Here is an 18,748-nt window from a genome sequence, read left to right on the forward strand (position 1 = left end):
CACAATCTCACTGATTTGTCTTTGCTTTGGAATCACACAGTATCATTAATTCTTGTTGTAATCCGTATTCTAATTTTTAAATCTACTCTAATATTTATTGTGTTGAGAATTTGGTAGTATATCCCAAGTAAATTACCATGGGACTGATAAATTATTATGGGATTGATAACTTTCCCTAGAATCTAGGAACTAAAAACTAGGTCATTTAAACTTTTAAGAAGGAATTAAAATGGGTAGAATTGGAAAGTTTTTACTCTCGCTGATATTTCTTAATCTCCGTGAAAAACTCTACAACGTCAATTAAATCGGAACGGAGGGAGTATTTAAATGCATCTTTAAACAGATCTTGGAGAACCCAAGAGAGTCCAAAATTAACAAGTCTTGGTGCAGCAACACCATAATATTGTTCTCCAAGAGAGCAGGTAATTAACAAGTCTTGGTGTAGCAACACCATAATATTTTCTTGAAAAACAAAAATAATAGTAAAACTTAGCATACTTCTGTAGTTGTGGATCATCCCACACCTACACGCGTGTGATGATAATTATACAAAGTTCAAGTTATATTGATCAACCTAAACATTAATGATATTACTCACCACTTAGACACTTATATGATTATTCTAAACTCTTTACGGTGAATGTATGTTTACCTTATAGTAGATTCAAGCTAAGTTTCATACACAACAATGGAGAAATACAAAGACAGAAAATACTAAGATGGAATTGATTTCTACTTTACTGATCATTTTCTTAACTTATTTCTCTCTTAATTGATGTCTCTCACTCTCCATCATTTCTAAGCCCTTATATATGCAAATTTATCAATAGAAGACAATCATAATTCACGTGCAAGATCATAGTTGACTGATTCTATTTCAGTTTGTCCTACACGCCAGGCTTTTGAAAGCTGTCTCTGTCTGTCGCACGGTTGTTTGGTCCTTCACGCTTCTTCTGATGGAGCTAGTAATCGCGTTATTTTCATAGCGTAACTGTTCGTTCGCGCTCTTCTTTATTGTCACGTGATTATTCTTTGCCTTGTTTCCTGGTAATTGTTATGTCTTCGTGCTTAAAGTTTTTTTGTCTAGAGAGAAGTTGAATATTTGTATTGTGCGATATTTCTCTCCACATTTTGCATCTTCTTGCATTGTTCTTCTGCAAGTGGAATAGTGTGAGAATTATGGTCAAACTTCGGCGTCAATCCTGTCTTTTCACCTTCTATATCTTACCCGACACACTTCCATAATTTCCGCGTAACTGCTACATGTGTTGACGGTTTTTCCTTTTCAAGCGACACGTCTTTACTGCTTTCTTCGGATAAATATCCAGGAGAGAGGTAAATCTTTTCTTTTGTTTATTTACTGTCTTTATCTCATGTTCAACTTCTGAAAAAATGTTTCGGTTCCCATGGCAGATCAAGGTTGCCTATTCCCGCCGCTGCTGCTACATCATCTTCTCGGTGAGTTGATTTTGCCTCACCTCTTTACATTTTACGTTTCTATGACATGATCATAGTTTCTGTGATTTTATTTCTGCCATTGTTATTGTTTTTCAAGCTTCTGTTTGTTTTTTGTTTAGTATTCCCATACTAATTACGCATTATCAAATCTAGGCCGACCAAGAAACCGGTAGAAAATCTCGAAAGTTTTCAAAGGGAGCTTAAGAAAAGAGGCTTCACACTCTCAGTTCCAGGGGATTCATCCTCTACCACTCTGTTGGATGAGGATATAATTCTTAGAGAACAGTGGAGCGCGAATCGTATGCTTATCTCGCTTGGACAACTTAAGGCGAGTCTTCCTCTTTCACTCTACAATTCCTAGATTCCTATATTTTATTAAATCCTTGCTAAAATGGATCCTCCTCGCGCAGCCTGTCAACTGGGTAGTGATGCGATTCGTATTGTTCTTGAATTTTCCCTTCACACTTCTGGTGTGTGGGGAAGTCCCTTTGTCCGAAAAAGGTGGAACCATATGATCTTGCTGACTCACCGTCGAATCTTTCTTTAAACAATATGTCATTCATTGTGTTACTAAGGATGGTTCGCGTTGGGGGTTCGCTTGAATAAAGCCAAGTTAGCGGAGGGTGAGGAAAAACTCATGGGCGATGTTGATCAGCATAGTAAGAGCAATGATTTTAACCTATTTCGAGCGATCCGAACTGGATGAAGTATCATCTTATTGTAGAAGGTCCTTTTCTGTGGGGTCTTAATTCTAAAGGAGATCCTCGCGTTGGTCCTGATGAGTCGCTAACCGAGCCTAGTAGATTATCTTCCGTTATTGAATATTGCTCTTGGAAATTCAACTGTCCTGAAATGGTGAAATAGGTATCTATTTTTTTTATCCATTGCTTTGCAGTTAAATTGTCCTCACTTTGTGACCACTCTTTAGTCTTATATAAACTTTCCTGGCCGTCAGATGGAGAAGGAGGCTGCTTCTCTTAAAAGGAAGACAGATAAGAAGAGGGAAAAATCTGTCAAGGCGAAATCTGGGAAGAAATCTTCGCGCTCGAAAGAGGTCAGACATATTTCTCGTTCTTTGATTAACGTTGTTGCTTCAGTTTTCTTATTGTACTTAGTTTGTAGGTTGATTTGGAAGATGAGGTGACTTATAGTGATGAAGAAGACGAGGAAACGAAGAGGAAGAAGCTGAAGGTGATGAGGAGGCCAGCAAAGATAATACTGAGTGTAGAATTTCTCCTATTTCGCCGAAAGCGAAAAAGGCGAAGACTACTGAACCTCACCAAAGTCAACCTAAGGGAAAATATAAAGAAAAGCCGAAGGATAAGTCCTTAGTAAATGTGTTGAATCCCTTGGTCTCTAGCTCTTCGCGTTCTTAAAAAATTCCCTCTGCCAAGGAGTCTTCCTCCGCTGAGATTGGTCTTTCTGTCGAGCCTTCTTCTAGTGCTGGTGATGACAAGGGAAAGAGCTCTCGCGTTGATGATACACATGATGTAATTGGTTCGCCTGTTCATTCTCCTGATGCGATGACTATTGGAGATTCTTTAACTTCCAGTGCTTTTGCCCTTGAGGATGTTGACGTGACTTTTACTTCTAAAATTGCTTCTATCGCCCAATTATCTGTGTCGGATCCTAGTCTCTCTCAACTTCGCGGGATGATGTTGAACCTTGCTCATCAATCTTCTGTCGCCGCTACTCAGTCTGAGTGGGTGTTTGCATCAGAACTTAGCCCGAAACAGCACATCGCGCTTGAATACCTGGTAAGTTAGTATTTTCGCATTCGTCCTTAAGGTTAGTTTCATCGCCCCATCTAATATCCTTCTTTTGAATTTTCAGAACATATGTCGCAATATTACTCAAATTGAGAATTACAGCAAGGCGGTAGGCTTGCTCCGTACTCAGGCCGGAAAATTTTCTTCTCTTCAGGCTGAAGTTTCAAACTTGCAAGGTGATGTCTCTCTGCTTCAGAAGGATCCTGATAGGCTTGAAGGTGAATCCACCGCTAACGCGAACTGGCCTGCTATGTTTCGTGCTCAGAATACTATGCTCCTTGGTAGGTTTCCGCACTTACATTCTCTTGTTCCCTATTTTCGCATTGTTTCGGTCTTAGTCTTTTAGGGACAATTTTATTAGTCGAAAGGTGTGAGATTCTTTGCAGAAGTCTTCAATCTATCTGACCTCGCGGCTGCTGCAAATTTAGAAAGGGAGGCCCTCCCGGATCACTTCAATTACCTTAGAGAAGAATTTGATATGTCTAAATTTGAGGTGGATGATATTGAATATCTTAGGCAAAAGTATGAAATTCTTAAGTTCAATTTTAGGAAATCAATTGCGATTATTGAATCTCTTAGGTCTCGCGTTTGTACTCTAAAGGGGGATGCCAAAATTTTGAAAGAGGATAAAGAGACTTTGTCAACCGACAAGGATAAGATCGTTGAGGATGGGGTGAAATCCCTTCAAGATTGTCGGGACGAAAATCTTGAACTTCACGCGATTATTGAGAAAATTCGCGATCGCCTTAATATTGAGGGCTATGATGATTTTCAGAAAGCCTTAGGAGATATTTAGGAAAACAAGGTCAAGGCTGTTATATATGTCAGCTAGCAGGAGCAGCACAAAAAAACTCTAGATTCTGTACTCGTTCATAAAGAAGGTTTCTTTAATAGTCTGCATTAATCTTTGTGATTCTCCTTGGCTTTAACTGTCGTTGATTCTAATTTGTTTTTGTTTTTCGCAGAAAATGAGAAAAATCTGAAGGCCGAGCTGAGTGAGCTTAGGGAGAAGTTTGAGAAATCTCAACAAGAGTTGGAGACGATCATAGGCGATGGTGGATCTTCCTCGCATCAAGTGGCTGAACTTACTAACAGGCTTGCTTTGGTGAATGATGATCTTGTTCAGACAAGGAATGGTGCTGAAGAGTACAAGGAGCGCATGGATGCTAGGTATGCATTGTTGAAACGCCACAAGAAGGTTCTTCTTATTAATGTTGGTCATCAAATGTAGAGGCAATGTAAAAAGGTTTCTCGAGAAGTTGTTGACTTGATTACCACCGAAAATGGGTTTTCTATCAAAGAGTTTCCTCCTGTTCCCGTGCCTGGGATGAACCTGTTGAATTTGGGTCAAGCGATGAGGAAGAAGTTATTGAGAGCGAAGTAGAGAATGGATCCGAGGGAGAGCAGTCTAATTTAGAAGGCGAAACTGATGGAGACGATGCTAACTCTGAGGGTGAAACCAATGAAATAGATGTTGAAGGTGACCAAGGCGAACACCAAGAACCTCAAGTTGCTGAAGATGTGGAGAATGATCAGGAAAAAATCCCGCGAGCAGAAACTGAACATGCCCCAAAGACTGCAATCAAGAACCTGATTCGTCTCTTAAGGGAGATATGTCTGATATTCCGCGAACCAAAATTGGAGAGTCTTCCCAAGTTGTTTCTCCTTCGCATGATCAGGCTATTATTTTTAAAAATTTCTCTCTTTTACTGTGTGAATGGTTTCTGGGCGTGGGGGTCCAGGGGAGACCGCCCCTGGTGGGGGTTTCAAGGGGGCAACGCCCCCGGAAGAATTTTTGAACTGAAGGTTTTATTTGGCCGATAAAAGCCTGTTCGAAAATTTCGAATCCAAAAGACACCATTGATGTCTGTTGATGAAGGAACCTGACGGTTCGTGAATAGAAACCTGTTGGCGAATAAAAAAACCTATTCCCAACAGGTGCAAAACCCTTTATAAATAGCTTCTCCCAGTTTCGTTTAACATATAAGAAAAATCAATCCGTTTTCTCTGTTTCAAAAAGCATCATCAGAAATCAGAAATCTCTTTGTGTGTTCTTGATTGAATCAAGGGGTACAAACCTTGAATTCAGTTTTCGTTGCAGGGCTTTCATTGTATCCTGAAGGCAATATTTCGCATACCTGTTGTAATCGCCAATTGTTATTGGGAGGGTAGAAATATTTGTCTAAAAGAAATTTATACAAGCCTTGAAAGTTTTGGAGTGCAACACTTTCTTCTCTGTGTCATTCATCCTTTGTGAAACCCAATTTTTTCCAACAGTTTTTAGACAAATATTTTCTGGCAATGGAGGGTGAATCTTCGAATTCGAATGCTACTGCTCAATCTCTGCAAGTGATGAACCAAACCTTTACTCGATTGGAACGTTTTGATGGTGAAGGTTTTACCCGTTGGCAAGAGACTGTGAAGTTTTTCCTGATCACCATCAAGTTGTGGTACATACTTGAAGATGGATTGGAGGAAATTCCTGCTGCAACTGACAATGACACTGAGGAATTGAAGGCTAGACGAAAGCAGCGTCAGGAAGATGATTTCATGTGTCGTGGTCATATTTTGAATGCTCTGGACAAACATGTGTACAATGCACATCGGAGTATTGGGACTGCAAAGGGATTGTGGACTGCGCTTGACAACAAATACAAGATTTCTGAAGCAAGCAACAAGAAATTCCTGATTTGCAATTTCATGGATTTTAAGATGGTTGACAGTAAGTCAATCATTGCCCAGGTCAGTGAACTTTTACTCATAGTTAATCATCTTAAGGATGCTGGAATTGATCTTGTTTCTGCGTTTGTTGTTGGGGTTATTATTTCTCGTCTCCCCCCTTCTTGGAATGGTTATAAGAAGAAACTTAAGCATGCTGAGACTGACTATGATTTAGAGGCCTTACAACGTCATCTTCGCATAGAAGAGGACTCTCGTAAGCGAGAACTTAAGGATAGTCCACATTCTGAAAACCATTCTAAGGTGAATAGCATAGAAGAATCTAAAACACCGAATTCCTTGAAACCTAAGAATGATACTCAGTTTAAGAAGCATCCCAACAAGAAGAGTAAGAAGAAGGGCGCTGGCGGCCCTTGCTACTTCTGTGACAAACCCGGCCATTTTGCTCGTGACTGTCGTCTCAAAAAGAAACAACAGCAGAACCAGAAAAAGGAGGCAAATATGGTCGATGACAAACTTGTGATCGTGGTGCAAGCCGCCAATGCTGTTGCTGAAACTGGGGGTGGATGGTGGTACGACAATGGTGCAACCATCCATATCTGTAAGGATAGAAATCTTTACAAGACATACGAACCGGTTAGTGGAGAAGGAAACGATGTTGTCTCCGCAAACGGTCAACGCAGCAAAGTTATTGGGAAAGGCACTGTTGAACTCTCGTTTACTTCGGGAAAGACTGTGACTCTTACTAATGTTTTACATGTCCCTGACATCGTGAAGAACCTTGTTTCCGGCGACCTTGTTATGAAGGCTGGATTCAAGACGACCTATGAGTCTAATAAGTTTGTGTTGTCCAAAAATGGTGTGTTTGTTGGACAAGGATATGCTTGTAATGGGATGATTAAGCTTAATTTAATAAATAATGGTTCTGCTTATATTGTTGACTCTGTTAATTTATGGCATGGTAGATTAGGGCATGTGAATTATGGTTCTCTTAGAAACATGAATCGATTAGGCTTGATTTCTGATTGCAATTTTGATCATGCTTCTAAATGTGAAATATGTGTGCAAGCAAAGATAACTAGAATTTCCCATAAGTCTGTAGTACGAAATTCTTCCTTACTTGAATTAGTACATAGTGATGTGGGTGATTTGCATGGTTCTGCCACTCGTGGTGGAAATAAGTATTATGTCACTTTTATAGAAGATAGTACTAGATATGCTTATACATATTTAATGAAATCTAAGGATGAAGTCTTTGATAAATTTAGGATTTATAAAGCAGAAGTAGAGACACAATTAGAGCACAAAATTAAGATTTTACGTTCTGATCGTGGTGGTGAATACTTTCCTACTGAATTTAATTCCTTTTGTCAAGAGCATGGTTTAGTTCATCAACGTACTGCACCTTACACACCTCAACAAAATGGTATGGCTGAAAGGAAAAAAGAACTTTGATTGATATGGTTAATTGCATGCTTATAAGTTCTGGTTTGCCTAATTCTTTGTGGGGTGAAGCTATGTTGTCTGCATGTTATATTTTGAATAGAATTCCTTTGAAAAAGAAGAGTGTTTCTCCTTATGAGTTGTGGTTTAAGAGGAAACCAAACTTGAGAAGACTTAAAGTCTGGGGTTGTTTAGCATATGTTCGAAAGCCTGATCCCAAAAGACCAAAGTTGGGAAACAGGGCTTATAAATGTGCTTTTGTGGGATACTCTCTTAATAGTATCACCTACAGATTTATAAACCTTGACACTTTTGAGATTATAGAATCTGTAGATGTGGAATTCTTTGAGAACTTAAATAGGAACAGTTCTCAAATGCAACCCATGGAGAATCCATTGTTACCTGATCTAGAACCTATGGAGATTGATAACAATGATGAAAATCCCTCTCCTACTCATGACAATGATATTTCAGTGCCTACTGAAGATATCGAACCTAGAAGGAGTAAGAGAGGAAGGATTGAGAAAAAGCCTGATCCAAACTTTATTTATTACCTTGTAGAGGCAAATAAGAATAGAATTCTTAGTGTTAACCAGTATGTTATGCATACTGATGATGACCCTAAAACTTATGCTGAAGCCATGAGTTCTAGAGATGCAAATTTCTGGAAAGAAGCCATCAATGATGAAAAGCATTCGCTTTTGACTAACGGGACTTGGGTATTAGTAAATTTACCTCCTGGTGCTAAAGCAATAGGAAGTAAATGGATATTCAAGAGAAAGTTGAGAGCTGATGGTGAAGTTGATAAGTTTAAGGCAAGGCTAGTTGCCAAGGGTTATAAACAAAGACATGGTATTGATTACTTTGATACATATGCTCCTGTTGCCCGCATCTCATCCATTCGTTGCTTGATTGCACTTGCTTCTATTCATAAGTTGGTTGTGCATCAAATGGATGTCAAAACTGCTTTTCTAAATGGGGATTTAGAAGAAGAGATATATATGGAACAACCTGAAGGTTTCATATTACCAGGCCAAGAGAAGAAAGTTTGCAAGTTAGTGAAATCTCTCTATGGTTTGAAGCAAGCCCCTATGCAATGGCATGAGAAGTTTGATAAAGTAGTTTTGTCATATGGTTTTGTGGTGAATGATGCGGACAAATGTATCTATAGTAAGCATGATAGTTCTGGTTGTGTGATTCTCTGTTTGTATGTTGATGATATGTTAATCTTTGGGTCTGACATATCTGTTGTGGAAGAAACAAAGAAGTTTCTTAGTTCTAACTTTGATATGAAGGATTTAGGAGAGGCTGATGTAATCTTGGGAATTAAGATCCTAAGAAAGGGAGATGAGTTGGTTTTAACTCAATCTCATTATATTGAGAAATTTCTCAAGAAATATGGTCACTTTGATGACAATCCAGCACCTACTCCTTTAGACCATACTATCAAGTTAATGAAGAACACCGGCCGTACTCATGCTCAACTTGAGTATTCTAGTGTTATTGGGAGTCTTATGTACGCTATGCATTGCACAAGACCGGACATAGCCCAAGCCGTGGGAATATTATGTCGTTTCTCAAGTAATCCAGGATATGAACACTGGAAAGCAGTTTCAAGAGTTATGGCTTACTTGAAAGGAACAATAAATTTTGGTTTGCATTACCAAGGCTATCCCGCTGCACTAGAGGGGTACAGCGATGCTAACTGGAACAATGTAGAATCAAATTCCAAGTCAACTTCTGGATGGATTTTTACATTAGGGGGTGCTGCTGTGTCTTGGAGTTCCAAGAAGCAGACTTGTATTTCTGATTCAACAATGTTGTCAGAATTGATAGCTTTAACTGATGCATGTAAGGAGGCAGATTGGCTTAGAAACCTACTTATGGAAATTCCTTTTTGGAAGAAGCCAACTCCGGCGGTCTTGATTAATTGTGATAATCAAGCTACAATCTATAATGTCTCTAATAAGACTTATAATGGAAAGTCTAGACATGCAAGTCTTAGACACTACATGGTTAGGCAACTACTCAAGAGGGGAGTAGTTACGGTTAACTTTATTGAATCAAAGAGGAATTTGGCAGACCCATTTACGAAAAGTCTACCAAGTTCAGTGGTTTCAATAAAAAGGAAAGAAATGGGACTAAGGTCTGTGAAGGAAGTTTGATCTCCCATAGCAGAAACCCAACCTATGTTTTGAAAAGGATAAACAAGGTTCAATGTGGTACCAACAAGTTATGGATGTGGATTATGGAGCACTAATATAAAAACTTCCCATTTCTTATTAGTGCTGGTTTCTGCAAGAAAATAGGATGGATGTAAATCCTTAATGAGTCTATGATTAGTAAAAGGTGTATCGCAGAAACACCTTCGAGACTTACCTATATGAGTATGGAAATAAGGCCGTTTCCTAAGAGAAGAAGACTGTTCTCTAAAGAAGACTCATGAACAAGGATATAAGCACATGGCCATTAACGTGCTTGGCTACAGAACACATGATTTTATGAAATCAATATGTGTGGAGACTCCGGTTTTATCATAAGGGGTACTTGGTTCAAGACTGGTTTCACCATAGAACCTCGATAAGGCTTTGAGTTTCTTACACTAAGTGAAGGTTCAAATCCAAAAAATACCTATCATTTATGTGTTGATTTCAACGATGATGCTTAGTCTCAATTGTGCTTGAACTATGTTGGCTTGATCCCACTCGGGTACGTAGGCAGTCACTTCGGTGATGCAGTCACTCTGATTTAAAAGTTTTAACTTTGTTTTATGGTTTTTGAAAATAGGGGGAGAATGTTGGAATATTTTCAATGTCGCTAACCAAAGGGGATGCCAAAATTTTGAAAGAGGATAAAGAGACTTTGTCAACCGACAAGGATAAGATCGTTGAGGATGGGGTGAAATCCTTTCAAGATTGTCGGGACGAAAATCTTGAACTTCACGCGATTATTGAGAAAATTCGCGATCGCCTTAAGATTGAGGGATATGATGATTTTGAGAAAGCCTTAGGAGATATTTAGGAAAACAAGGTCAAGGCTGTTATATATGTCAGCTAGCAGGAGCAGCACAAAAAAACTCTAGATTCTGTACTCGTTCATAAAGAAGGTTTCTTTAATAGTCTGCATTAATCTTTGTGATTCTCCTTGGCTTTAACTGTCGTTGATTCTAATTTGTTTTTGTTTTTCGCAGAAAATGAGAAAAATCTGAAGGCCGAGCTGAGTGAGCTTAGGGAGAAGTTTGAGAAATCTCAACAAGAGTTGGAGACGATCATAGGCGATGGTGGATCTTCCTCGCATCAAGTGGCTGAACTTACTAACAGGCTTGCTTTGGTGAATGATGAGCTTGTTCAGACAAGGAATGGTGCTGAAGAGTACAAGGAGCGCATGGATGCTAGGTATGCATTGTTGAAGCGCCACAAGAAGGTTCTTCTTATTAATGTTGGTCATCAAATGTAGAGGCAATGTAAAAAGGTTTCTCGAGAAGTTGTTGACTTGATTACCACCGAAAATGGGTTTTCTATCAAAGAGTTTCCTCCTGTTCCCGTGCCTGGGATGAACCTGTTGAATTTGGGTCAAGCGATGAGGAAGAAGTTATTGAGAGCGAAGTAGAGAATGGATCCGAGGGAGAGCAGTCTAATTTAGAAGGCGAAACTGATGGAGACGATGCTAACTCTGAGGGTGAAATCAATGAAATAGATGTTGAAGGTGACCAAGGCGAACACCAAGAACCTCAAGTTGCTGAAGATGTGGAGAATGATCAGGAAAAAATCCCGCGAGCAGAAACTGAACATGCCCCAAAGACTGCAATCAAGAACCTGATTCGTCTCTTAAGGGCGATATGTCTGATATTCCGCGAACCAAAATTGGAGAGTCTTCCCAAGTTGTTTCTCCTTCGCATGATCAGGCTATTATTTTTAAAAATTTCTCTCTTTTACTGTGTGAATGGTTTCTGGGCTCTCCCAAGCTTGTGGGGCATAACATGACTTTCCAATTGCATTTTCTTTTCTGTGCTCAAAAGTATGGAAATAGGACAAGTAACTGAAATACCAATGCCATCTATTCTTAATATAATGTCAGTAATCTTATGTCAACCTATTAAATATGCCTCGGCTATATGAAAGCATGCTTTAAAGTGTTTAAGGTATCTGACTAAGGAGGTGGAAAGAATGTAAATTTAAGTATTCCCATACTTGCCTCTGCTATCCACCTTCGAGGGAGGGTTATTGTCTTAAATAATATGCTTGGTATAATACAAAATATGTCATGTGAATGGTGCGAGTATTTACTTATGTGAACTAAGTAATGTTGCGAAAAGGGGTAGAGTGCGAATAATAGTCCATGACTTATACGAATACCGGATTCATGATTATGAGAATATCAGAATTATGTGAATATTAAATTTAGGAGAAAGTTAAATTTATACTTTCCCCTTATTTGGTTGTCGAGCTGTTGATAATGTTTCTCCCTCTGTGTTTTGCCGTGTCTTTTGATCGTGCACTTCGTGGCTGTGATGCCTCAGCTTTCATCATGCTCTTTTGAGATTTGTATTCGCGTGAGCTTTGACGAAGTTTCTTACTTTGCCTCCTATGTAAGGTCTTATTTTGCCTTCCCCGCATATATAGAACTTAAAGGACTTATGGTCGCCTTGGGCATGGGCTTCAATATATTGGGCACCGAAATCTCAGTTTGCGAGTCATTGGCCTTTGATATAGCCTTATATCGTATTGTTACCTCCTAAGGTTGTATTTGCGACATTGCGGCATGCCTTAAATACTCCCGTGAGTACAAGCCCAAATACATTGCCGTCTTGACACAATTCATCTCCCTAGTGGAGGGTGCCGTCCCTTTAATTCCCCCTGAGTTTCCCTTTCAATGAGGTCACCCCTAACCATTCCGTTTAGGCTCCTCCGATACAGTTACGCGACAATCAATTATTTTCGTGATCTCATTCCCTCCGCCGATATGGATTTTGGGTAGAAGACCACACCCTAGGTGGGTTTACTCGGGACCGAGTGTATCCAATACAAGAACTCCTTCTACTCCACTGGTTATATTTCTACACCCCTTTCCGGAGAACTTATTTGCTGAGTTGTTCGTTCTCACTGGCCTCGAGCATATAAGCTTTTGTTTCGCCCCAATATTAGTAACTTTTCCAGGATTTTCCCAATATGATGCGCGTTAGGGCTTATGGTCGCCTCCTACACATTGTGCTTAAATCGCTGTTTGAGGGTGAAAACAGTTTCTGTGGATTTTGGTAATTTCGGATGTGTGTGTGAGAAACGAGTCTAAACCCTAAACAATGTACTGCAAGGGAATACTTTGATTCGAGAGATCAATCTGTACAAATCCGGCCTAAACCAAGAAATTGCCGTTCCAGACTTGCTTCGGTCACAAAGTGAATGAGAAGAGTTGATCTTAGAGAGGGAAGCGAAGAGAGTGTTGAGACCAGAATAGTTTATTCCGGAAGAGTAGTTGTTTGACGACTTGTATGAGAAAGTGAAACACTAGCAGATTGGGAAGATAACAAGTGAATTCTCAGTGTTGTATGCTCTTGATCAAAACTTGTATTTGGTGGAAATAGGTGAGACCTATTTATACAAGTTGCAACAAAACGTACCATGGCCTCCTAAGAAGTGGAAACGGTTGAGTAATGGAAGAAAACGGTAACGGATAACGCCTGGAATGGATGTTTCCATAATGAAGGAAACGTTTCACCATTACTTCTTGTATTTACTAACCGCCTCACTCTTATGTCACTTTCCTGTAATGGGCGTATTGCACGCCGCACACTGTAAACCGCCAGACCAATACCCTAATGAGCATCCCCCAGTTTGTGACATGTTTTGATGTCTCAAGTGTTTTTGTGGAAAACGTGTAGCATGTTGCTATTGTTTGGCAAGTTAAAATGAAAGGCTTGCCGGTTCGGTGACGAACTTGTACGACTGAGATTTGCATCTCAGAAGGAACGGTATCCGTTGATTGTTGCAACCTTCGTTTGGCAGCCAGCGGCATGGAGGCATGGCCGGCATGGCTTTGGCATGGCCAAATTAGGGTTTTGACACCGTGGACAAGAGTTGGCACCGTAGACAAGAGATTGACACAAGTCGTTTGCTAGAAAGTTTGTACGGCTGAGATCTGCATCTTAGGGGGAAGGGTAGCCGTTGATCGTGGCTACCTTCCGTTTGGCATCCAGCGGTATGGTTGCATGGCCGACATGGATTTGGCTTTAAGTGGAGCCGCTGGCAGTGTGCGGCTTGGAAGAGAGTCGCTTGTGGCTTGTAAGGGAATCGCTTGCAGTGTGCGTCTTGGAAGGAAGTCGCTTGCGGCTTGGAAGGGAAGAGCTTGAGACTAGGAAGGGAAGCCCTTGCGGCTTGGAAAGGAGCCTCTGGTAGCGTGCGGCTTGGAAGGAATCCCCTGGTAGCGTGCGGCTTTGTCTAAATTAGGGTTTGGTATGCTGAAACCCTAATTAACCCCCTTTACTAGAATCGCCGTAGAATTCTCGTACGGACTCGAATTTTGATGGTCTGCCCCTCCATTCTGGACGGAAAAGAATTTCCTATCTCCTACTAGGGAAATATTTAGGTTTTGAGCTAGCTCGGGAGGTGAATACAGCCCAAAAGTAAAATTCAGGAGGGATGTTGGCAGCCAGCGACATGGTGGCATGGCCGGCATGGCTTTGGCGTGGCCAAATTAGGGTTTGGCATTGGGACAAAAGTTTCCACGTGTTTGGTGGCGAACTTGTACGGCTAAGATTTGCATCTCAGAAGGAAGGGTGGCCGTTAATTGTTGCAACCCTTCGTTTGGTAGCCAGCGGCATGGAGGCATGACCGGCATGGCTTTGGAAATGTTTTGGGCACGACCAAATTAGGGTTTGGCCAGCATGGCTGGCAGGGATAGCATGCCATTGGCGTGGATGGCAGGGTTGGCATGCCTTTGGGCGGAGATGTGCCTGGCATGGCATGCCATTGGCACGATGGTGCGGCTGGCATGGTTGGCATGCCTTTGGCGCGGAGATGTGGCTGGAATGGCATGCCATTGGCACGATGGTGCAGCTGGCATGGTTGGCATGCCTTTGGTACAAAGATGTGGCTGGCATGGCATGCCATTGGAACGATGGTGCGCCTGGCATGGTTGGCATGCCTTTGGCGCGGATATGTGGCTGTCATGGAATGCCATTGGCACGATGGCGCGGCTGGCATGGTTGGCAGGCCTTTGGCACGGAGATGTGGATGGCATGGCATGACATTGGCGCGGTGGTGTGGCTGACATGGTTGGCATGCCTTTGGCGCGGAGATGTGGATGGCATGGCATGCCGTTGGCACGGTGGTGCGGCTGGCATGGTTGGCATGCATTTGGCATGGAGATGTGGCCGACATGGTATGCCGTTGGCACGGTGGTGCGGATGTCATGGTTGGCATGCCTTTGGCGCGGAGATGTGGCTGGCATGGCATGCCATTGGCACGGTGGTGTGGCTAGCATGATTGGCATGCCTTTGGCGCGGATATGTGGATGGCATGGCATGCCGTTGGCACGGTGGTACGGCTGGCATGGTTGGAATGCCTTTGGGGTGGAGATGTGGCTGGCATGGCATGCCGTTGGCACGGTGATGCGGCTGGCATGGTTGGAATGTATTTGGCGATGAGATGTGGCTGGCATGGCATGCCATTGGCCCGATGGGGCGACTGGCATGGTTGGCATTCCTTTGGCGCGGAGAAGTGGCTGGCATGGCATGTCATTTGCACGGTTGTGTGGCTGGCATGGTTAGCATGCCTTTGGCGCGCAGATGTGGATGGCATGGCATGCCATTGGCACAATGGTGTTGATGGCATGGTTGGCATGCCTTTGGCACGGAGATGTGGCCGGCATGGTATGCCGTTGGTACGATGGTGCGGCTGGCATGATTGGCATTCCTTTGGCGCGGAGATGTGGCTGGCATGGCATGGTTGACATACCTTTGGCACGGAGATGCGGATGGCATGGCATGTCGTTGGAACATTGGTGCGGTTGGCATGGTTGGCATGCCATTGACGTGGAATGTGGCTGGCATGGCATGCTATTGGCACGATGGCACGGCTGGCATGGTTGGCATGCCTTTGGCGCGGAGATGTGGCTGGCATGTCATGCCATTGGAACGATGGTGTGGCTGACATGGTTGGCATGCCTTTGTCGCGGAGATGTTGCCGGCATGGCATGCCATTGGCACGGTGGTGCGGCTGGCATGGTTGGCATGCCTTTGGCGCGGAGATGTGGATGGCATGGCATGCCGTTGGCACGGTGATGCGGCTGGCATGGTTGGCATGCCTTTGGCGCGTAGATGTGGCTGACATGGCATGCCATTGGCACGATGGCGCGGCTGGCATGGTTGGCATGCCTTTGGCGCAGAGATGTGGCTGGCATGGCATGCCATTGGCACGATGGTATGGTTGGCATGGTTGGCATGCCTTTGGTGCGGAGATGTGGCTGGCATGGCATGCCATAGGCATGATGGTGCGGCTAGCATGGTTTGCATGCCTTTGGCGCGGAGATGTGGCTGGCATGGCATGTCATTGGCCCGATGGCGCTGATGAGTGCCAAATAATGTATATATTTATCCCTTTTTGTTGGCACTTAACTCATCTTTTATGCATTAATTCTACATTTTATCCCATATTCTGTATTTTCATTGTTTTCAAGAATAAATATTTTTCTTACTTAATTTTGCATTTTTAGGTAATAAATAAAGTCTGGATGACTTGCGGAGCGGAAAAGAGCAGAAAAGTAGTGAAAAGCCGGGAGAAATCACGCAAGGAAGCCGCGAAGAATGGTGCACACAACCTCATTTTCTACACACAAAAACGCCTCCGTTCTCAGCCATCAGATCAGCTCTCAGAAGCATCCGATGGTCGCTCCTTCATAGAGCATCAAAATCTGAAGTCTCTGCCAAGCACCACAGCGCTGAAATTCCAAGCCTTCCGATTAGATGGTAGTTGAATCCAACGGTTGCTCCCTTGCTGTTCATCAAAGTTTGATATCTCCGCCTTACACTACAGCACCTAACCCCATCTGGAGCCGTCAGCTTCGTTGTATCACCTAATCCAACGGTCGCTCAGAGCTTGTTTACATCGTGCCGTTCGATTCAATTAGTAACTGATTATCCAACGGATCTCCTCGCTGCGCATCAACTTCAGATGATCCCGCCTCACACCCTAGCGACCGAACACCTACACCCTAAACAAACGCATCCCTTCTCCCAAAATCAACTGAGCTCCTTCTTCCCCGACATTTGCAGAGACACCATGTCCTGCCACCACCAGAACACCACCTCTGCCACTGCCGCTTCATCACCAAACACCATAGCCACCCTACATCAAAGACATCGAAACCCATCCATCCTATTAGCCTATTTCGCTAGTTTCACAAACCCTCTCAAATTTAGGGTTTTGAAATTAGGGAAATAGAGTTATAGGCATGACAGAGATGGAAGAAGAAGCAATAGAAGCATGGGAAGAGCAGGAGGAACAAGAAGAGAGCATGGGTCGTCGACGTGGGTGAAGAATTTTAGGTAAACCCTAACCCTAGTTTTCTCGGTTTTGGGAATTAGGGTTCGTCATTCCTTTTTTGTATAAATTGAGGGTTGGGTATCACTGTTAAAACTTGTTCTTGGACTAGCCAAGTTACCAATTAGGTTTAATTTCAATTTTTTGGTTTAATTCCAATTTTAATTGCACTGTTAATTTTTAGGGTTCTTGTTTGGCAATTTTAATTCTCTGTTTAGTAGTTTAAATGTTTGTTATGTTCTTGTTAATTTCATGTTTTAATTTCCTGTTTAATGTGTTCCTGTTTAATTTTAATTTGTCATGTTAGTGCCATGTCTAGCTCAACTGTTGTTTTTAATTCACTGTTAGTTTGATGGAATGCTAGGCTAGATACCTTTGAAGCACTGAATTGATTGAGTAATGGAAGAAATCAGTGCTCATAGCAATCTGATTATCTTGCCATTCCATTTTTGTATGCTTAGGATGCACTGATGTGATTGAGCATTGGGAGAAATTAGTGCTCATAGCAAGCTAATTCTCTTCCCATTCTTTTTGTATGCTTGTATTCTTCCCTTGGCCTTGCATTGTCACCATTTCAGTTTCACCATCTTCCCTGCCCTTGGCCAACAGCCTTGGTTGATTTGATTTTTGTTAGTTTGTTTCACTGCCACTATTTGCTCTTTCTTCTCTTTTGTTTCTCCTTGTTCTTGTTACTGCATTCTAGTTGGTTGCTGTTCTTGCTACTACTACTTGCATTGCCTTGTGCTGCTGCCACTTCTTCTCCTGTTGCCTTCCTAGCCAGCAACTCTGTTCCTTCCCCTGTTGCTGTGCACTTGCCTTGCATTGCTTGTGCAGCACTGCTACTGCAGCTGTCTCCTTCCACTGCCTCCTGCATCTGAGTTTCTGCAGCTGCTGCTGCCACTCCACTTCTCTTGCAGCTGTCTGCTACCACTGCTTGTGCTGCTGCTGCATTGCTTTCCTTCCTACTTGTGCAGCTGCCTTTTCCTTCCTACTTGGCTGCTGCTTCTTCTCCTGTGGCTGCCACTCCACTTCCCTTGCAGCTGCCCTGCTACCACTACTGCTGCTGCTTCCTCCCCAAAGCTCAAATCAGTTCACTGAAACCAAGCCCAGTTCATTGCTTGGCTATAGGTCCAGTTCAATACCAAGCCCAGGTTTGAACCAAAAGTTGAAGCCCATTTCATCATTGGGTGAAGTTAAGCCCACTCTACTGTGTACATAACTGAGGCCCAAACCATTCAACTGTGGGCTTAACCCAAAAGCCTAACTCAAAGACTGAGGCCCAGTTCATTCTTAGGAATAAGGCCAAAGCCAACTTCAATCACAAGCCCATTTACATTTCAAAGACCAACTGAGCCCAAGCTCAGTTCATTTCATTGTTAAAAACAAACCCATTAGGCCCAATTTATTCAAAGGGTAATCAAAGCCCAACAATAGCAATTTAGAGCCCAAATAGCTAGAACACTACAAAACACTCCCAGTCTCTGTGGATCGACCCGTACTTGCACGAGCTACAACTGACGACCGTGCACTTGCGGTATTACTGTAGGCCCGCGTTTCTCTGCGCTTAATTTTATACATATCTCCGGGCCCACCAGGCGCGCCTGGAATGGTTGGCATGCCTTTGGTGCAGAGATGTGGATGGCATGGTATGCCATTGGCACGGTGGTGTGGCTGGCATGCCTTTGGCGCGGAGATGTGGCTGGAATGGAATACCATTGGCAAGGTGGTGCGGATGGCATGGTTGGCATGCCTTTGGCGCGGAGATATGGCCGGCATGGTATGTCGTTGGCACAGTGGTGCGGCTGGCATGGTTGGCATGCCTTTGGCGCGGAGATGTAGCTAGCATGGCATGCCGTTGGCACG

General features: G+C 42.7%; 1 protein-coding gene across 1 annotated transcript; it reads left to right on the forward strand.

Moving 5' to 3' along the window:
- Positions 1 to 1,849: 1,849 nt before the first annotated feature.
- LOC113306473 lies at positions 1,850 to 17,763 on the forward strand. Its single transcript, XM_026555402.1, has 13 exons — positions 1,850 to 1,928; positions 2,034 to 2,117; positions 2,216 to 2,313; positions 2,414 to 2,512; positions 2,581 to 2,649; positions 2,853 to 3,215; positions 3,292 to 3,508; positions 3,614 to 3,985; positions 4,193 to 4,397; positions 4,580 to 4,872; positions 10,540 to 10,744; positions 10,927 to 11,229; positions 17,589 to 17,763. The coding sequence occupies exons 1-13, from the start codon at positions 1,850 to 1,852 to the stop codon at positions 17,761 to 17,763; spliced, it is 2,562 nt and encodes an 853-aa protein (XP_026411187.1).
- The last annotated feature ends 985 nt before the right edge of the window (positions 17,764 to 18,748 follow it).

Source organism: Papaver somniferum, chromosome 8 (genome assembly GCF_003573695.1).
Source record: "Papaver somniferum cultivar HN1 chromosome 8, ASM357369v1, whole genome shotgun sequence".
Lineage (NCBI taxonomy): Eukaryota > Viridiplantae > Streptophyta > Magnoliopsida > Ranunculales > Papaveraceae > Papaver > Papaver somniferum.

What these genes read in the sequence shown, in the direction of transcription:
- LOC113306473 (XM_026555402.1), top strand. Translation starts at nt 1,850, where the DNA reads ATGGATCCTCCTCGCGCAGCCTGTCAACTGGGTAGTGATGCGATTCGT. An exon ending in GGGCGATGTTGATCAGCATA is followed by an intron (nt 2,118 to 2,215) that starts GTAAGAGCAATG and finishes TTAATTCTAAAG; the next exon opens with GAGATCCTCGCGTTGGTCCT. An exon ending in CGATCGCCTTAATATTGAGG is followed by an intron (nt 3,986 to 4,192) that starts GCTATGATGATT and finishes TGTTTTTCGCAG; the next exon opens with AAAATGAGAAAAATCTGAAG.